At 37.8% G+C, this 19265-nt stretch overlaps 1 protein-coding gene across 1 annotated transcript in view; it reads left to right on the top strand.

Moving 5' to 3' along the window:
- The window catches only part of DNAH11 (dynein axonemal heavy chain 11), a 396815-nt gene that overhangs the window by 334232 nt on the left and 43318 nt on the right, over positions 1 to 19265 (top strand). Inside the window, exons 66-68 of the mRNA XM_017871552.1 lie at positions 5615 to 5819; positions 12749 to 12913; positions 14598 to 14738. Of these exons, the coding sequence (XP_017727041.1) occupies positions 5615 to 5819; positions 12749 to 12913; positions 14598 to 14738 (511 nt within the window). The remainder of the gene's footprint in view (positions 1 to 5614; positions 5820 to 12748; positions 12914 to 14597; positions 14739 to 19265) is intronic.

A 19265-nucleotide genomic window follows, 5' to 3' on the forward strand; every position in this document is an offset into this window, starting at 1 on the left:
TTAAGAAAATGTGGCACATATACACCATGGGATATTATGCAGCCATAAAAAAGGATGAGTTTGCATCCTTTGTAGGGACATGGATGCAGCTGGAAACCATCATTCTTAGCAAACTATCACAACAGAAAACCAAACACTGCATGTTCTCACTCATAGGTGGGAACTGAACAATGAGATCACTTGGACGCAGGAAGGGGAACATCACACACCAGGGCCTATCATGGGGAGGGGGGAGGGGGGAGGGATTGCATTCGAGTTATACCTGATATAAATGACAAATTGATGGGTGCTGACGAGTTGATGGGTGCAGCACACTAACATGGCACAAGTATACATATGTAACAAACCTGCACATTGTGCACATGTACCCTAGAACTTAAAAGTATAATTAAAAAATTAAAAATAAATAAATAAAAGAAAATGTGGTATATATACACAATAGAATACTACTCAGTCATAAAAAAGAATAAAATCATGTAATTTGTGGCAACATGGATGAACCTGGAGGACATTATGTTAAGTGAAATAAGTCAGGCATAAAAAGACAAAAACTGCATGATCTCATTCATTTGTGTTATCTAAAAAAGCTGATCTCAGAAGTAGAGTAGAAAAGTGGTTACCAGAGACAGGGGAGGGAAAAGGAGAGGGGATGGAGGGGAGAGATTGGTCAATGGTTACAAAATTGCCCATTGATCATTTTAACAGATCATTGTGAATTTTTTTTGGTAGCTCCATTATCAAGATATAATTCACATACTGTATACCATTTGCCCACTTAAAGTGTGCAATTCGGTGGTTTTTAGTTAGATAGGAGGAATACGTTCTGTGTTCTATAACACAGTAGGGTGACTATGGTAAACAATATTATAGTGTATATTTCAAAATAACTAGAAGAGAGGATTCTGAATATTCCCACCACAAAGAAATGATCAATGAGATGATGGATATGCTGAATATCATGGTTTGATCATTATACGATGTATACATATATATATTGAAACATCACAGGGGGCCCCACAAATATGTACAATTATGTGTCAATTAAAAATAGTTTTTTTAAAAGTCAATCATACAAATCCCAAAGTTAGGCTGAGTCAACAGAACTAGCAGTGAACTATGCAGTGAATAGCACTAACAGAGATTTTCTCAAAGCTACTTATGAGATGATTTTGGAAATCCTTGGAAAGAGGAAACTCAAATAATAGGAGAAATTTCGATGATGCTCTCCATTGTAGACATATTTGACTAGATTGTCAGTCAAAAGAGGCAGGTTAATTTAGAAAAGTGTCCTTATCAGACAAGATCATCGTGTGATACACATTGCTATACTCAAAAGACAAGCATGAACCTCTGAGAAACTGTATTAGCATGGTAACTCACAGGTTGATAAAAGCCCAAATGTTAATGATTTGACCTCTTGATAATTGTTCCATTTTTTTGGTGGCATCCTTATCAAGATATAATTCACATATAATATAATTTGCCCACTCAAAGTGTGTAATTCAATGGTTTTTAGTATATTCGCAGAGTTGGGCCACCATCAGCACAGTCTGTTTTAGAATTGAAATTCCTGTGTCTTTCTGTATTTGCCTGTTCTGGACATTTCACATAAGTGGAGTCATATAATATCTTTTGTGATATTTTGTGACTTCTTTCACTTTGTACATTTTCAGGTTTCATTTGTGTCATAGCATATATCAATACTTCATTCCATTCTATGGCCAAATATTAGGTTGGTGCAAAAGTAATTGTGGGTTTTTCCATAATATTTCATTGTTTGGATTTTAAACTATTTTATTTATTTATTTATTTATTTATTTATTTATTTATTTATTTTTGAGACAGGGTCTCTGTTGCCCAGGCTGGAGTGCAGTGACCTGATGACAGCTCACTGCAGCCTCGACTTCCCAAGGCTCAGGTGATCCTCCTACCTCAGCATCCTAAGTAGCTGGGACTACAGGTGCACGCCACCACACTTTGCTAATTTTAAGGAATGACCAAGCCGTTTGCCAATGTGGTTGCACAATTTAACATTCCCATTAGTAGTGTATGAGGGCTCCAGTTTCTCCGTGTCCTCACCAACACTTGTCACTGTCTTTGTTTTTTTATTATAGTCATTCTCATGGGTGTGAAGTGGTACCTCACTATGGCTTTGATTTGCATTTCCCTAATGACTAATGATATTAGGCATCTTTTCATATGCTTATTGGTCATTTGTATTTCTTCTTTGGAGAAATATTTTAGTTCTTTTACCCGTCTTTCACTTGTACAGATGTTTGATCTCTGTATGCCTATCAAATTGTAGAAGCATGACTGAATACGTATTTATTGGCTGAATAGATGACAGAATAAATCAGTATATTAAAAGTTGATGCCAACCGGGTGTGGTGGCTCATGCCTGTAATCCCAGCACTTTGGTAGGCCAAGGGGGGAGGATCATGAGGTCAGGAGTTTGAGACCAGCCTGGACAACATGGTGAAACCCCGTCTCTACTAAAAATACAAAAGAATCAGCCAGGTGTGGAGGCACATGCCTGTAATCCCAGCTACTCGGGAGGCTAAGGCAGGAGAGTAGCTTGAACTTGGGAAGCGGAGGTTGCAGTGAGCCGGGATCGTGCCATTGCACTCCAGCCTGGGTGACAGTGCGAGACTGTCTCAAAACAAAAAAAGGGACTGGCTGGGACAGAAGAGGGTTGCTAACTGAATTGCTTATTCTCCTCTTGGAAAACAATTAAACAGTAAGAGGTACTGACAAGGTGAAAACAAATCCAAACTGAATAAAGTGAATAAATTCACCATTCAACTAACAGGGTTTTCAAAAGTGGCTTATTTGTCAGAATTTTTTCAAGTTTAGACACTTAATCAACAATTCGGAAGGTTTTTGTTGCCTGTGTAAGATCACTCTGCAGGGAAAACAAAATTTGAGAGTTAGATGAAGACAGTAGGTCATAAGTCTGATCAGTTCTTTGGGATTTTAAATTCATATTCAGGCAACAAAAGCTTTAGTAATGTCAGAAAATTATAATTTTTAAATAGTCTTTACACATTAAAACCAGTTGTCTCATTAAAAATGTTTCCAGTCAAATAACACAGCCAGTGGTTCAGAGGCACTTTTCTTACCATAGACACAAGAGGCCTAATCTCTGAGCAAGACATAATTATAAAACATCCTCCAAGAACCACATAAAACATTGCCACTTTATGGTATTCTGGATATTGCTCCTCAGATTGAAAATTGTTGCTAATATTGTGACATTTTGATAAAAAGGAGCCCTGTCTGAATGTGATAGAATGTCTTTTCTTTAGAATTGACCCAGTTGTTCAAAATTGACAAATTCAGTGAAATAATATCTCACCTGGAAATCAATAAGATAAGAAATAAATGTTTCTTTCTCATGGCTATTTAAAGTAATTTCAATTAAAATAATTGGGGTCTGGCTAATTTTCTCTCATGGTGATATCTATACAATTTAAATATGTTATACACTTAAGGAAGGAAGAATCCAGCATTTTCATATGTAAGGTAAAATAGAAGACTGAGAAGAGACTCTTTGCTGCAACCATGCCTCTAGGCCTCATAAGAAGTTTCACTCTAAGCAGCTTAGGCCACTTTGAGAAGTTCCAGTATTTGTGGTTTTGGCTTCTCTGTCTCTTGCATGAATTAGAAATTAGAATTTACTAGATCGTCATAGCAGGTTCCTAGCAGGAAAGAGACCATGAAGCCGGTATGAAAACATCTCATATACCCCATAAACACATGCAATTACTGTGTACCCTTCAATTAAAAAAAAAAAAAAAAAAAAACATGAATTAAGCTGGGAGTTTTGAATAGAATTAGCCTAGTGACTATTTACAGAAATAATTTTCAGAGGAAAGGGTTAAGTAGAAATGCTGAGGCAACCAAGGATTTGCAGTTACAGGAAGCCAATGCAGAAAGTATTGGAAAGTAATTTTTTAAATATATGTGTTTTGGGCTGGGCAAGGTGGCCACACCTGTAATCCTAGCACTTTGAAAGGCCGAGGCAGATGGATCACCTGAGGTCAGTTGTTCGAGACCAGCCTGACCAGCATGGCAAAACCCCACCTCTACTAAAATATACAAAATTAGCTGGACGTGGTGGCGTGCACCTGTAATCTTAGCTACTCAGGAGGCTGAGGCACAAGAATCACGTGAACCCAGGAGGCGGAGGTTGCAGTGAGCCAAAATCGTACCATTGCATTTCAGCCTGGGTGAAAGAGAAAGACACTGTCCCAAAGAAAAAAAGAATATATGTGTTTTTAACATTTCATCTTTATAAAAATAAAATATTTTAATACATTATTTAACATACGTAAGTATATTAAATACATATACACTTAAGATTCATTATACATATATATACAGACACACATAAACACATACATACACATCTTATCCTTAAAGAATAGCAGCATTTAATGTACATTTAATCACAGAAAGTACAGCTGGCCCTGAAATAACATCCTTTCATTTTAATGTTGATGAGGGAAAAAAAACAAATCACTTCCTGCTTGCTGGGACCACTGTCTGTGTGGAGTTTGCAAATGCTCCCTATGTCTACCTAGGTTTTCTCTTGTCCTCCTGTTTCCTCCCATATCCCACAGCTGAGCACATTAGGTGAGCTGGAATGTCTATATGGTCCCAGTGTGAGTGAGGGAGGGAGGGGTGTGTGAGTGGCCTGCCATGGGATGACATCCTGTCCAGGGCCGGTTCCCACTCAGCGCCCTGAGCTGCCAGGGTAGTCTCCAGCCACCCGTGAGCCTGCACTGGAATCAGTGGGTTGGAAAAGGAATGAATGAGTGAATACAAAGTTGTCAAATAAAAATTTGTAAATTAGATGATAATCATACAAATGCACGACACTAAACATTGCAGTACAAAAGCCCTTCTCAAGCCTGCCAGATCTGTCATTGCTTTTGAACTGTGTGACGGTAGGAGGTGCTGCTTAAGATTTTCTGCTTTGTACACATTTATTTCTCAATTTAACCAACCCCCATTATGCCCACCATTTCTCATTAACACACCAAAAACTGAGTAAATAATTATCTTACTTGTTTTTATTAACCTTTTTAAATGTATGTGTAGCTCACATTTATTTCAGTGTTTAATATTAGAAGTGTGTGGGGCCTTTAGTTAGAAGTTTGATGATGTCTTTGTGACCAGGAACATGCCATAGAAATTTCACTCTTGTTTGTATCAATTAGCCAGTGGTAAAACTGGTTTCTACATATGTTGTTTTGCTTAAAGTCACAGTTTGCAAGTTTATCAGTGACATCAAGGACTTACTGTGTAATAATAAAAGCTACTACTTGTTGTTATAGGTCTTTTATGTGACTATTTAATTGTTACAGTGACACTATGAGGTGAGTACTATTATTGTCAATATTTCTCATATGAGGAAACTAAATCATATAGAGATTTGGTGGGTGATTGCTGATCCTGCTGTACTTTAGGAAATTTGGGAGCAGCTGAAAAATTCTAAATCACCTAAGCTTCTGGCCAAGGTCCATGATAAGAATACAGGAATGGAATGACACCTTAGTATCAGTTATGGGTCATAGGAGTCTCCTGAAAGTCTGTGTTTTGCTCCCTTTAGGTATATCAGGATTGGAGATAAAGAATGCGAATTTCACAAGAACTTTCGCCTTATCCTTCACACAAAATTGGCAAATCCTCACTATAAGCCGGAATTACAAGCTCAGACAACTCTCCTCAATTTCACAGTCACAGAAGATGGTCTAGAAGCCCAACTGCTGGCAGAGGTTGTCAGTATTGAGAGGCCAGATTTGGAGAAACTTAAGGTAAAAACGTTTACGTCACCATCAACACTTATTCGGCACTTGCTTTGCACAAATCATAGTGCTAGACATAGAAGTATAAAATAGGATTCTTGCCCACTAGCATCTTGCAATCTAATTGGGAAAAATAAGTATACATGTTAAAAGTTAAACAATTCAAAGTTGCTCTTCATAGATGCTAGATTGTTACGGTTATGCCACAAGTAGGAGATAGGGTGGCTCTGGATCTTAACTGACAGCAAACAAAGAGGCATACGAGTCATGTAAAATAGAGGTATGCCCAGGTAGGTTGGAATGTAATCGACTAATTTAGCCTGGGCTAAAGAATGAAAAAGAGGTGTAATGAAGAAAACTTGGAAAAATTAAGGACCTGGTAGCTAGTTATGACTAGTATTCAAAGGGGCATTTGTGGCCCTAAGTATATTAAGAAACAATGCTGAAAATAATGAAATTTAGTGTTGTATACAGAAAACAAAACAACATAACCTTAAAATGTAGAAGAAAGGCAGTAATAAAAATAAAATCAGAAAATAGAGAAACAGAAAAGATTAACAAAATATAAGAGCTAGTTCTTTGGCAAGAAGGGGTGAGGAAGTGATATAGTAGATATACCTCCATAAGGACTAGTGAAGAATAAAGAATAAAAGGCAAGTAAAAGAAGACAAAGGCACATAACTACACACAGAGGTTATAAACTATAAAGGAATGCTGTGCTCAGCTTTTTTTTTTCTTTTTTTTTTTTTTTTTTTTGAGAGGGAGTCTCACTCTCTCACCAAGCCTGGAGTGCAGTGGGATGGTCTTGGCTCACTGCAACCTCCACCTCCCGGGTTCAAGCAATTCTTCTGCCTCAGTGTCCCGAGTAGGGACTGCAGGCATGCACCACCATGCCCAGCTAATCTTTGTATTTTGGGTTTCACCATATTTGCCAGGCTGGTCTCAAACTCCTGACCTCAAGATCATCCTGCCTCAGCCTCCTAAAGTGCTGGGATTACAGGCATGAGCCACTGTGCCTGGTCATGCTGTGCCCAGCTTTCTAACAATAAATTTGAATATTGAAATGGTGATGTGAAAATTAAAAAGAATTTACATGCTAACCTGGGCAAATTTGGTAATAGTGTGTCTCAAAAATTTAAATGAGATATATTAAGAATTAAAACAAGGATTTATATTTCAGATGTTAGAGATTCGTGGCCTACATTTTGGAACTTGAAAGGATTTCTTCCCACGGATGAACAACGTTATTCATATTTTGAAAACTAAGCTAGAATACTTTTTCTTAGTACAAATCAGGAGTCTGCAAACTGTGGCTCCCATGCCTAATTTGGCCTGTCATCTCTTTTTGTTAATAAAGTTTATTGAAACACAGCCATTGCCAAACACAGTGGCTCACACCTGTAATACCAACACTTTGGAAAGCCAAGGCTGGATCACTTGAGGCCAAGAGTTTGAGACCAGCCTGGCCAACATGGCAAAACCCCATCTCTACTAAAAATACAAAAAATTACCCGTGTGTGGTGGTGCACAACTGTAGCCCCAGCTACTGGGGAGGCTGAGGCACAAGAACCACTTGAACCCAGGGGCAGAGGTTGCAGTGTGCCGGGATAGTGCCACTACACTCCAGCCTGGAGAACAGAGCAAGACTCTGTCTCAAACAAAAACAAAAGGAAACAAAAAATTGACTTGTTCATATATTTACATATTGTCTATGACTGCTTTTGCACTATAATGGCAGAGTTGGGTAGTTGCAACAGATACCTTATGGCCTACAAAGCCAAAAGTATTTACTATCTGGCCCTTTCCAGAAAAAGATTGCCACCTGGTATAAATCAGTGGTTCTCAAACTGCGGGTCCTGGAACAGCAGCATCACCATCAGCTGGTGCTGATACAAATATGCTTCAAATGCAAATTATCTGGCCACAGCCCAGATCCCACTAAATGAGATCAAACTCTGGTTGGGGGTCCAGCAATGATGTTTTACTAAGCCATGCAAGAAATTCTGGTCCATGCTTACACTCTTTGTGAGGCTGCTTTACTTGAATTTGCCACTGCAGCAGTTGCCATGTAGGCAAAGACAGCTGTGAGATCAAGGCTGAGTATGAGTGGACATGGTTCCCTGAGGCCTCCTTACAAATGTGCTACATTCAGTGGAACTGCAACATGCCAGGAATGAGTCATCCACCAAGTCAGAGTCCAAAGGACCACTGGCTTGCTGCCTTGTGCACTAATTGCCAAGCTGGATCAGGGACCGTGTCTGTAATCAAGGCACCATCAGACCATGTAAGAAAATAGTATTTTTTTTTTTTTATGTTAGCATAAAAAAGTTGCAGGAGTTCTTGTGTTCTGAATGTCAGATTCTTATTGGATCTATGACTTATAAAAATTTTCTCCCATTCTGTGGGTTGTCTTGTTAGTGTCCTTTGAAGCACAAAAGTTTTTAATTTTGGTAATGTTCAATTTATTTTTTCTTGCTTGTGTTTTTGGTATCATATCTAAGAAATCATTAACTGACAGTTCATGAAGATGTATGTTTTCTCTTAGGAGCTGTGTAGTTTTAGTGCTTACATTTAGCTTCATTGTACATTTTGAGTTAATTTTTGTACATGGTGTGAGGTAGAGGTACACCTTCATTCTTTTGCATGTGGATATGTAGTTGTCCCAGCACCATTTGTTGAAAAGACCATATTTTCTCCCTTAAATTGCCTTTGATCCTTGTTAAACATCAGTTGGCCATATTTCTGTGGATCTGTTCATATTTCTGCTTTCTCTGTTTCATTCCATTGATCTGTTTGTCTATCCTTTCATCAATATCACACCACCTTGATTACTGTAACTTAATAGTCTGGAAGCCAAGTAGTGTCAATTCTCTGACTTTGTTTTTCTGTATTCTGGATCTTATGCTTTTTAATATAAACTTTAGAATCAAATTTTCAATATCTACAAAATAATGTACAGGTATTTTGAATAATATTGTGCTGAATTTCAGAAAGGAATAATGAATGGCTTAACGATATTGAGACTTCCTATTCATGAACATGCAATATCTCTCCATTGTTTAGATCTTTGATTTCTTTCATCAGTTTTTTACTCCTTCAGACAGATCTTCAACATACTTTGTGAAATCTGTACCTAAGTGTTTCAGTTTTTTGGTACTAATGTGAATGGCATTGTGTTTTAAATTTCAAATTCCAATTGTTCAAAGCTGGTGTATAGAAGAGCAATGGCTTTTGTATATTAATCTGTATCCTGCAAATGTGTTCTACCTGCTTATTAGTTGCAAGAGGCCTTATGTTCATACTTTGGGATTTTCCACATAGATTATCATGTCATGTGTGAACAAAGACAATTTTTTATTTCTTCCTTCCCATTCTGTATACCTTTTATTTCCTTTTCTCGTCTTACTGTATTAGTTAGGACTTCTAGTACAACATTGAATAAGAGTGGAACCTTGCCTCATTCCTGATCTTAGGGCAAGAACTTCTAGCTTCTCACCATTAAGTACAATGTTAGCTATGATTCTCTTCTTTTAGATGTTCTTTATCAAGAAAGTTCCCCTCTATTTCTAATTTGCTGAGAGTTTTTATCATTAAATTACTGTTAAATTTTATCAAATGTTTTTTCTATATCTATTGATATGACCACATTTTTTCTTCTTTAGCTTGTTATAGATCATTACTTCACTTTTGAACCAGACTTGCATACCTGGAATAAATCCCACTTGGTCGTGGTGTTTCGTTATTTTTGTATGTTGTTGGATTTGATTTGCTAATTTTTTGAGGATATTCACATCTATGCTTATCAGAGATACTGGTCTGTAGTTTTTTTTGTTTTTTCCTGTAGTGGGTTTATCTGGTTTTGGTCTTAGAGTGATGCTTGCCTTAACATTGCTGTCATTCGTTTCACTTCTCCATAAGCTATAATCACTGACTATATTGCTGTTATTACTGTTTTGAAAAGACAGCTCAATTAGTAAACTAACTTATTTTATCTTCATTTACTCCTCCTCTAGTACTTTTTCTTTCTTTACATAGATGTGAATTTCTGACCTATATCATTTTCTTCTCTATGAAGAATTTTGTTTTAACATTTCTGGTAAGGCAGGTCTACTAACAACAAAATCCCTCAGTCTTGTTTGTCTAAGAAAGCTTTTATTACTGCTTTACTTTTGAAGGATAATTTTACAAGATACAAAATTATTTGTTGATTTTTTTTCCTTAAACATTTTAAATATTTTACTCAACTCTCCTTTTTGCATAGTTTCTCAAGAGAAATTCCATGTAATTCTTGTCCTTGTTCCTTCATAGGTAAGGTAATTTATTTCCTGTGGACTCTTTAAAGATTTTTTCGTTCTTTGATATGCAGTTTGAATATTAAATGCCTAGGAGCTGATTTTTTGGTATTTATCCTGCTTAACGTGCTATGGGTGTCCTGTATCTATGGTTTGGTATCTTTCATTAATTTTGAAGAATTTTTAGCTACCATTATTTCCAATCTTTCTTCTGCTCATTTTTTTCTTTCTTCTCCTTGTTAGCATCTCACAGTTCTTGGATATTCTTTCCTTTTTAATTTTTATTCTTTTTTTCTTTTCAAGTATCTACTGACATATGTCTAAGCATACTGGTTTTTGTCACTGTGTCTAGTTTACTCATGAGCCCATCAAAAACATTCTTCAACCAGGCACAGTGGCTCATGTCTGTAATGCCAGCACTTTGGGAAGCCGAGGTGGGCGGATCACAAGGTCAGGAGATCAAGACCCAGCCAAGATCATGCCACTGCACTCCAGCCTGAGTGACAGAGCGAGACTCGGTCTCCAAAAAAAAAAAAAAAAAAAAAAAAAATTCTTCATTTTGTTACATTGTTTTTTATTTCTAGTATTCCCTTTTTATTCTTTGAGTTTCTGTCTCTACTTATATTGCCCATGTGGTCTTTCATGGTGTTCACTTTTCCAGTAAAGCTCTTAGCACATTAAGTAGTTACTTTTAACTCCCAGTCTGATAATTCCAAAATTTCTGCCACATCTGAGTCTTGTGCTGAGGTTTGAGTTCTCTCTTCTGGTTTGTCTTTTGTTTTCTTTTGTTTTTTTGCTTTTTAGTACACCTTGTACTTATTTGTTGAAAGCCAGACATGATGTATTAGATAATTGTCACAAAAGTAAATACTATTTTAGTGTGAGGTTTTATGTTTCTAGGGCTGGGAGTTAAGGCTGTGTTTCATGTTCATTGTAGCTGCTCCTATTGTAGACTTCAGTTTTATCTAGTGTCCTTGTTTTTGTCTCCCTTGTTGTCTTTAGGTTTCCCTAAAAACTGATTTGGCAAATCTCTCAGTTATAATCCACTGATATTATACTGGAGTCTGTCAATGTGTTGGGAAGGTATTATGGACGGGAAACATTCTTTTATCTTATAATTAAATCTCAGGGTTTTTTAGGAGCCCTGAATCACTGGAATGTGACCTTCAGAAGAGTTACTTAGCCTTTTTTAAAGGACAGGAAGTCTGCCCTTCCCCAGAGATATGGTTTGGCTATGATACCACCCAAATCTCATCTTGACTTGTAGTTCCCATAATCCCCATATGTTGTGGCAGGGACCCAGTGGGAGGTAACTGAATCATGGGGTTGGTTTCCTCCGTGCTATTCTTGTGATAGTGAGTCAGTTCTCATGAGATCTGATGGTTTTATAAGGGGCTTTTCCCCTTTGCTGGGCACTTCTCTCTCCTGCTGCCAAGGAAAGAAGGACATGTTTGCTTCCCTTCCGCCATGATTATAAGTTTCCTGATGCCTCCCTAGCTATGTGGAACCATGAGTCAGTTAAACCTCTGTTCCTTATAAATTACCCAGTCTCAGGAAATCCTTTATCGCAATTTGAGAACAGACTAATACATCCAGGTCATATTAGGCACTGACCAAGTAGTTTCCTTTGTGGGCAGGATTTTGTTAAGGAGAACAGAAAGCTCTGGACATATTTAAAATAATTACTTTGCCTCTGAGCTTATGCCATAATGGTTAGTTTTCCCATCCTGAACCCAGAGCGGGTGTAGATTTTATCTGACCTTCACTGTAAGAACCTGATGGCGTTTCCTGGAGGTAAAACTCAAAGAAGTGTAGAGACTCCAAAGACTGGTCCCCCCTAAAGTTTTAACTCAAGTTCTACCTTCAGCAATTAGCCAATTACCATGTCAGTGTTCCTGAGAAGTTGTGATTCTGTGTTTGCCTATTTTTAGGATGGCAATTTGCCCTGTGACCTCAGTTTTCTGATACATGTAAGAAGAATTGTTGATGAGTGTTTTTCCTATTTTGAGAACGGAAACGAGACTTCTAAGCCTTTATACATCTGAGCAGAAACCAGAAGTTTCTGATGTTTTCTTAAACAGATTCTTCCTATGGTTCATGATGTTAAATTATTGTAAGTGTTTATACTCTGCGCCCTGGAGTGCAACTAGATCTTAACATACCTTCTAAAGTTTTTTAAAGAATTTCTAAAAATTATGATTGGTATGGTTTCAATGTTAAGGGTGTTTTACTATATACTGATTTCGTGAAATTTGTGATTAAGGAAACTCTGCTTTAAAAATATGTACTTGTCCAGGCTCAGTGGCTGACACCTGTAATCCCAGCACTTTGGGAGGCCGAGGTGGGTGGATCATTTGAGTTCAGGAGTTCGAGACCAGCTTGACCAACATGGTGAAACCCCGTCTATACTAAAATACAAAAAAATAGCTGGATGTGGTGGCAGGCGCCTGTAATCTCAGCTACTCAAGAGGCTGAGGCAGGAGAATCGCTTGAACCTGGGAGACAGAGGTTGCAGTGAACCGAGATTATACCACTGCACTCCAGCCTGGGTAACAGAGCAAGACTTCCTCTCAAAAAAATAAATAAATAAATAAAAAATAAATGTACTTAACCACCATTTCTCACACTTTTCTTGGTTTGTATTAGTTGGTATTGACAAAGCACCAAAATGATTTTAAGATTGAGCTCAAGTATCTGGAAGACGACCTCCTTTTGCGCCTTTCTGCAGCAGAGGGAAGCTTTCTGGATGATACCAAACTGGTAGAGAGGTTGGAGGCAACAAAGGCCACTGCGGCAGAGATAGAGCACAAGGTAGGAAGGGCAGAGGATACCTGGCAGATTCTAACGGTCTGTTTGAATGAGACACATGGGGTGGGCAGTGTAATCAGACTTGGTAATTCCTCTAAGAGGACCAGTGTGTGGAATTCAGGTGATTTAATAAGCTGCAACTGGACTGTGTGGGATTCTAAATGGAGATGGAGATGGTTGAATGTGTGCTTCTCCTAATTCCATAGGATCTCATTCAAATCAGACACTGTCCAGCTACTATTTTTCCTGGGTGATCAAATGTAAAGGAATTTGAGGCCTGCTGGCTTCTATGGCTGAAAATCTGAAAAGCCTTAGCATCCGGCTCTACCAAACTTACATCCTACAGATTCTCTGCAGATTCTCCAAACTGTTGGACATTTTAAAGAAATTCTTAGAGTGGAAGTTTTGTTTACTGGCCTGCCGTGGCAGGATACTGAGCAAACGATAGTCTCCTGCTGTACTCAAATGCACTATTCACCCCTGGAAAAATGACATTTCCTAAAAGCCAGTAGAAATTTTTATGAAATTGGCTTCCTGCTAACGTCCAGCATGGGTCCCAATATGCTTTATGTGTGATGTGCACTTTGGACTTTCACAAATGACCGTTAACCCTTAAAATTCCATTGTTTCAGTGTGAATTAGACCCTTATTTGCTTTCTGGAATACCCTTATTACTGAGTAATCTATTAATTACCCAGCAGAAGCTGTGTCACTACACATCCTATGTATTTGTCTTAAATTAAGTGAGGAAATGGAATCCCAAATTACTCTATCTTTTCAAGTAAATGAATATTAGGCAGCTCCTAAGATGGTAAAGTTAGAACAATTAAGTAAATTAACTTAGCTTTGAAGTTAACTTCCAATTGTCTCTTAAAATGTGTCTTCCTGTCTTCTTCATATATCACCATGTAGTGACTTCCTTCTCTGCCCTACATTTTATTTCCTTTTGTACACAAATATTATGAGTCAAGTCTGTAGAGAAGGTTGGGGAAAATACTGTATCCTGTGGAACCAGCGGTAGTCCTAGATAAAATAAATAGATATCTGAGCCTTGGGTAAAACTGAATATGTTGGTTGATGGTGGTAGTGGTTTTTCTTTTTTAATTATCTCTCTGAATGTGCCCAGAGGCTAATACATAAAGATAAACTAAATGGAAATATATGGACATATGGATGATTCAGTGCAAAGTCAGAATTAGGCATGAGAGTCTTTATATTAAGACTTTTTAGTAAGCATAGTTACTGGATATATTATTGACCTTGACTGCTTTCGTATGCCTTGTTGCCTAATAAAGTTATTGGCATTGAATTGACCCAGCAGACTTTTAAGAGCCATCCCTGGGAGGTGATATAGCTGGGTTATTAAGCCTTGAAAGAGAGAGGAAGCAGAAAGGTGACATTACTCAGAAACAAATTCTGTAGAACCGAAAACAACTAGGTTTGTTTAATCTGTAACCTAGAAAACCACTAGAGTTATGTCCATTCCCACTGAAACTCAGTTTATTTAAAAAATTATTTTAAAATATGAATGTAATCATTTTAGAAAAGCTCATGCACATGGATGCCATACATGTTATCTATTTTAATACTCATAATTTTTCATTTCAGGTACGTCTTCCATTCCTTGGATATATGTAGAGAATATGAAGAGTAAATAAGTTACTTATTTTGTTTGATCCCACCATAGGTGATTGAAGCCAAAGAAAATGAAAGAAAAATCAACGAGGCCCGAGAATGTTATAGACCAGTGGCAGCAAGAGCATCTCTTCTTTATTTTGTTATTAATGACCTCCAAAAAATCAACCCCATCTACCAGTTCTCTTTGAAGGTAATGCTGAATAAGCTAAGAACTATGGAAAACTTTAGGAGTTCAATTTGTTTCTGGAAATTTGGAATTTATTTTATTAATAATAATAACTATTATTATTATTATTATTGAGACAGAGTCTCACTCTGTAGCCAGGCTGGAGTGTAGTGGCATGATCATTGCAGCCTCTGCCTCCCATGTTCAAGCAATTCTCATGCCTCAGTCACCTGAGTAGCCGGGACTACAGGAGTGCGCCACCACACCGGGCTAATTTTTGTATTTTTAGTAGAGACAGGGTTTTACCATGTTGCCCAGGCTGGTCTTGAACTCCTGGCCTCAAGTGATCCCCCCTGCTTCGGCCTCCCAAAATGCTGAGAGTACAGGCGTGAACCACTGCGTGTGGCCAGAATGTTTTTTTTTTTTTTTTCAGACGGAGTCTCGCTCTGTCGCCTAGTCTGGAATGCAGTGGCCGGATCTTAGCTCACTGCAAGCTCCGCCTCCCGGGTTTACGCCATTCTCCTGCCTCAGCCTCCCGAGTAGCTGGGACTACAGGCGCCCACCACCTCGCCCGGCTAGTTTTTTGTATTTTTTAGTAGAGACGGGGTTTCATCGTGTTAGCCAGGACGGTCTCGATCTCCTGACCTCGTGTTCCGCCCGTCTCGGCCTCTCAAAGTGCTGGGACTACAGGCTTGAGCCACCACGCCCGGCCCAGAATGTATTTTTAAGCAATCAGTGTATACCCAGTAAGGAGTCATAAGGATCTGGTTAACAAAATAACAAAAGCAAAATCCTCATTCTCAGGAATTTTCATTTATAATTTTCAGTAAGGCTTTGAGGTAATTAAACTATGGATATGGTATCATATTATGTTGGTGTATTGCTCCTGAGCAGACTCTTAATTTTGTTTTGTTTTGTTTTGTTTTGTTTTGTTTTGTTTTTGAGACGGAGTCTCCCTTTGTTGCCTAGGCTGGAGGGCAGTGGTGCGATCTCGGCTCACTGCAAGCTCTGCCTCCTGGGTTCATGCTATTCTCCTGCCTCAACCTCTCTAGTAGCTGGGACTACAGGCGCCCACCACCACGCCTGGCTAATTTTTTTGTATTTTTAGTAGAGACAGAGTTTCACCATATTAGCCAGGATGGTCTTGATCTCCTAACCTTGTGATCCGCCCACCTCGGCCTCCCAAAGTGCTGGGATTACAGGTGTGAGCCACAGCGCCTGGCCAGCCGACTGTTAAATTTAAGGGAATTTTTCTTGAGGCTCCTATTTTGTCTTTGTGAAAATGTGTCTTGGAAAGAGAATGCATATATTTCTTTGCTAAAGAAAGAAAAATAGTAAGAACAACTATTTATTAAGTCACTATTACATGCAAGACATTTTTATACTTTGGCTCATTCTTTATCCCTGTTACATCTCAATAAAGAATATAATATCATCCCCATTAAAAAAATAAGGATGACATTTTCAGACTTTAAATACATTGCCCAAGAAATTATATTTGTTATTGTTAAGAGCCAGCATTTCAACCTGTAACTGTTTCCAAATCCCATGCTCCATACCTTGTATCATGCTGCTGCCTGCTGGACAGTGCTCATTCATTCTGTTCATCTGTTCATCCATTTTTAGACAAATGTTTATTATGATCAATCATCATGTCAGATGTTTGTCACTTGAGTGTATAGTTTTGGAAAAAACATAAGGGTGGAGCTATATCTATATGTAGATACATATAGATATATATGTACACGTAGATATAGTTCCACCTTTATGAACACACATCAGTTTATAAAAGTAGAAAGTACTGTAAGAGAGAATGATAGAGGTGGAGAGGCTGCTTTACTGGGGGCTCAGGGAAGGTCTCCCAGAGGAAGTAACATTTATTTCTGAAGGATAAGTAGGACTTAGCTATGTAAAGAGCGTTTGGAGAAAACAGGAATGTGTGAGATGAAAGAATTCAGGGATTCCAGGTAGTGAGTGAATTTCTGTGGTTGGAGGGTAATGAGCAAGGGGAAAGGTAGCAAGAAATGAATCTAGAGAGTTGGGAAAGACTTGATCACACAGAGTTTTGTAGACCACTGTGTGTGGGATTTGGGGATTATATTCTGGGTGCAACAAGAAGCCATTGGAAGATTTCAAGCAGATAACTGATGTGATGACAAAAGACTCAGAGATACATGAACAGACCTGAGATATGATTTGAACCTGGAATCATTGACTCTTGGAGATGGACTGGTTATGGGCAATAATAAAGAGGAAAGGATCGAGCATAACTAGCAGGTTTCCTAAGAGTACAGAACTAGTATGCAAAACTTTTAACAAGCACAGTGTGGTTGGAGTTTGAGAGTAACTGTGTATGACGAGAAGGATAAAACTAAATCATCAGTGTCAGCTCAGTATTACCCACATTCCAAAACTACACTAAGGCATTACAATAAAAGAAAAATACTGGGCAGTCCCCCTTGTAAACATTGTTGGTAAACTCCAGAAAATGTTGACAAATTTAATCCAACCATATACAAAAAGCACAGCATATTATGACCAAGTGGAATGTATGCCAATAATCAAATTGGTTTAACATTCAAGAATCACGAAGTGTAATTAATCAGTTAACAGAATAAAAGAAAAAAAGCTCATATGGTCGTTTTAATTGATGCAAAGAACTTGAAAAATTTCAACAAATTAGTTAAAAACAAAACAACCAACTCTCAACTAATGAATAGATGGTGACTTCTCAACGTGATAAAATGCATCTAGAAAAAAATCTACACCTAAGATTATACTTAATGTTGAAAATGAAATGCTTTTCCCTAAAATCAGGAACAAGACAAGGATATCTTTCTCTCAGCACATCTATTCAACACTGCACTGGAAGTTACAGTCGGTACAATAAGACAATAGAAGGCAAGATATTTAAAAGAAGAAGGAAAACTCTGTATTTTCACAGATGACCTGATTATGTATATAGAAAATCCCAAGAAACTCACCAAAACCCTGCTAGGACTAAGAAGTGAATTTTTAGCAAGGTTCCAGGATATAAGGTCGATATGCAAAGTACCTCGTATTTCTATACATGAGAAACAAGTGGAAAATAAAATCAGTATCTTAGCACTGTTTACAGTGGCTTCCAAAGCCATGAAACTTGTTAGGAATAATTTTGTTAAAATATACGTAAGGTTTGTATTCTATAAACTACAAAATATTGTTGAGAAAAATTAAAGAAGGCTTAACTAAATAGATACACCATGTTTATCAATTGGAATGCTCAATATTAAGATGTCAGTTCGCTCCAAACTGATAGACTCAATTCAGTCCCAATCAAAACAGCAGAAGACATTTCCTTTTTCCTTTTGGTAGAAATTGGCAAGCTCATCCTAAAAATTTGTGTGAAAATTTAAAGGACTTAAAATAGCTAAATAATTTTGAAAAGAAAAAAACAGTGTTGGTAGACTTACAATTTCTGTTTTTAAGACTTGTATCTGTGACCAGGCGCGTTGGCTCACGCCTGTAATCGCAGCACTTTGGGAGGCTGAGGCAAGTGGATCATGAGGTCATGAGATCAAGACCATCCTGGCTAACACGGTGAAACCCCATCTCTACTAAAAATACAAGAAATTAGCCAGGCTTGGTGGGGGATGCCTGTTGTCCCAGCTACTCGGGAGGCTGAGGCAAGAGAATGGCATGAACTTGTCAGGCAGAGCTTGCAGTGAGATGAGATCGTGCCACTGCACTCCAGCCTGGGCAACAGAGTGAGACTCCGTCTCAAAGAATGAAAAGACGTATCTACACGAATCAAGATGTTGTAGTACTGGCCTGAAGAAAAATGCATAGATCTGTGGAACAGATTAGAGAATCCAGAAGTACACCCACAAATGCATGGTCAGTTGATTTTCAGTAGGGGTGCCAAGACAATTCAATGAGAAAAGGCTAGTTTTTACAACAAATGGTGCTGGGACAATTGGATATCCATATGACATAAAATAAACCTCAAACTATTATACTATATAGAAAATTCAAAATAAATTGATTAAGCTATACATTTTCTAGGAAAAAAATAAGAGAAAAGCTTTGGGTTTTGGGTTAGGTAAAGGTTTCTTAGGACATAATAGAAAAATAAAAAATTAATAAATTGAACCTTATCAAACTTAAAAGTTTATGGTTTTCAAAAGATATGAAGATGAAAAGGTAGGCCACAGACAAGCAAAGACAATATTCTCAATACATACATATAAAACAAAGAATTTGTATCAGGATATATAAAGAATTTGTACAACTCAGTAATAAGAGTTGAACAGACATATAACACATGAATTATCCACAAGCACATTAAAAATGCTCATCAGGCATCAGAAAAATTCAAAATAAAAGCAGAATGCGGGGGGCTAAAAGTTTAGAAGACTGTTAATAGCAAGTGTAACACAGATGTGGTACTACAACTCTCTCACATTGCTGGAGGAAACGCAATAAACCATTTCGGAAAACAGTTTGGCAATTTCTTATAAAGATAAATATACAGTTACAAAATATGATCTCACACTTTTACTCCAGGCATTT

This window comes from Rhinopithecus bieti, unplaced genomic scaffold (assembly GCF_001698545.2).
Source record: "Rhinopithecus bieti isolate Rb0 unplaced genomic scaffold, ASM169854v2 scaffold_5882, whole genome shotgun sequence".
NCBI classification, from domain to species: Eukaryota; Metazoa; Chordata; class Mammalia; order Primates; family Cercopithecidae; genus Rhinopithecus; species Rhinopithecus bieti.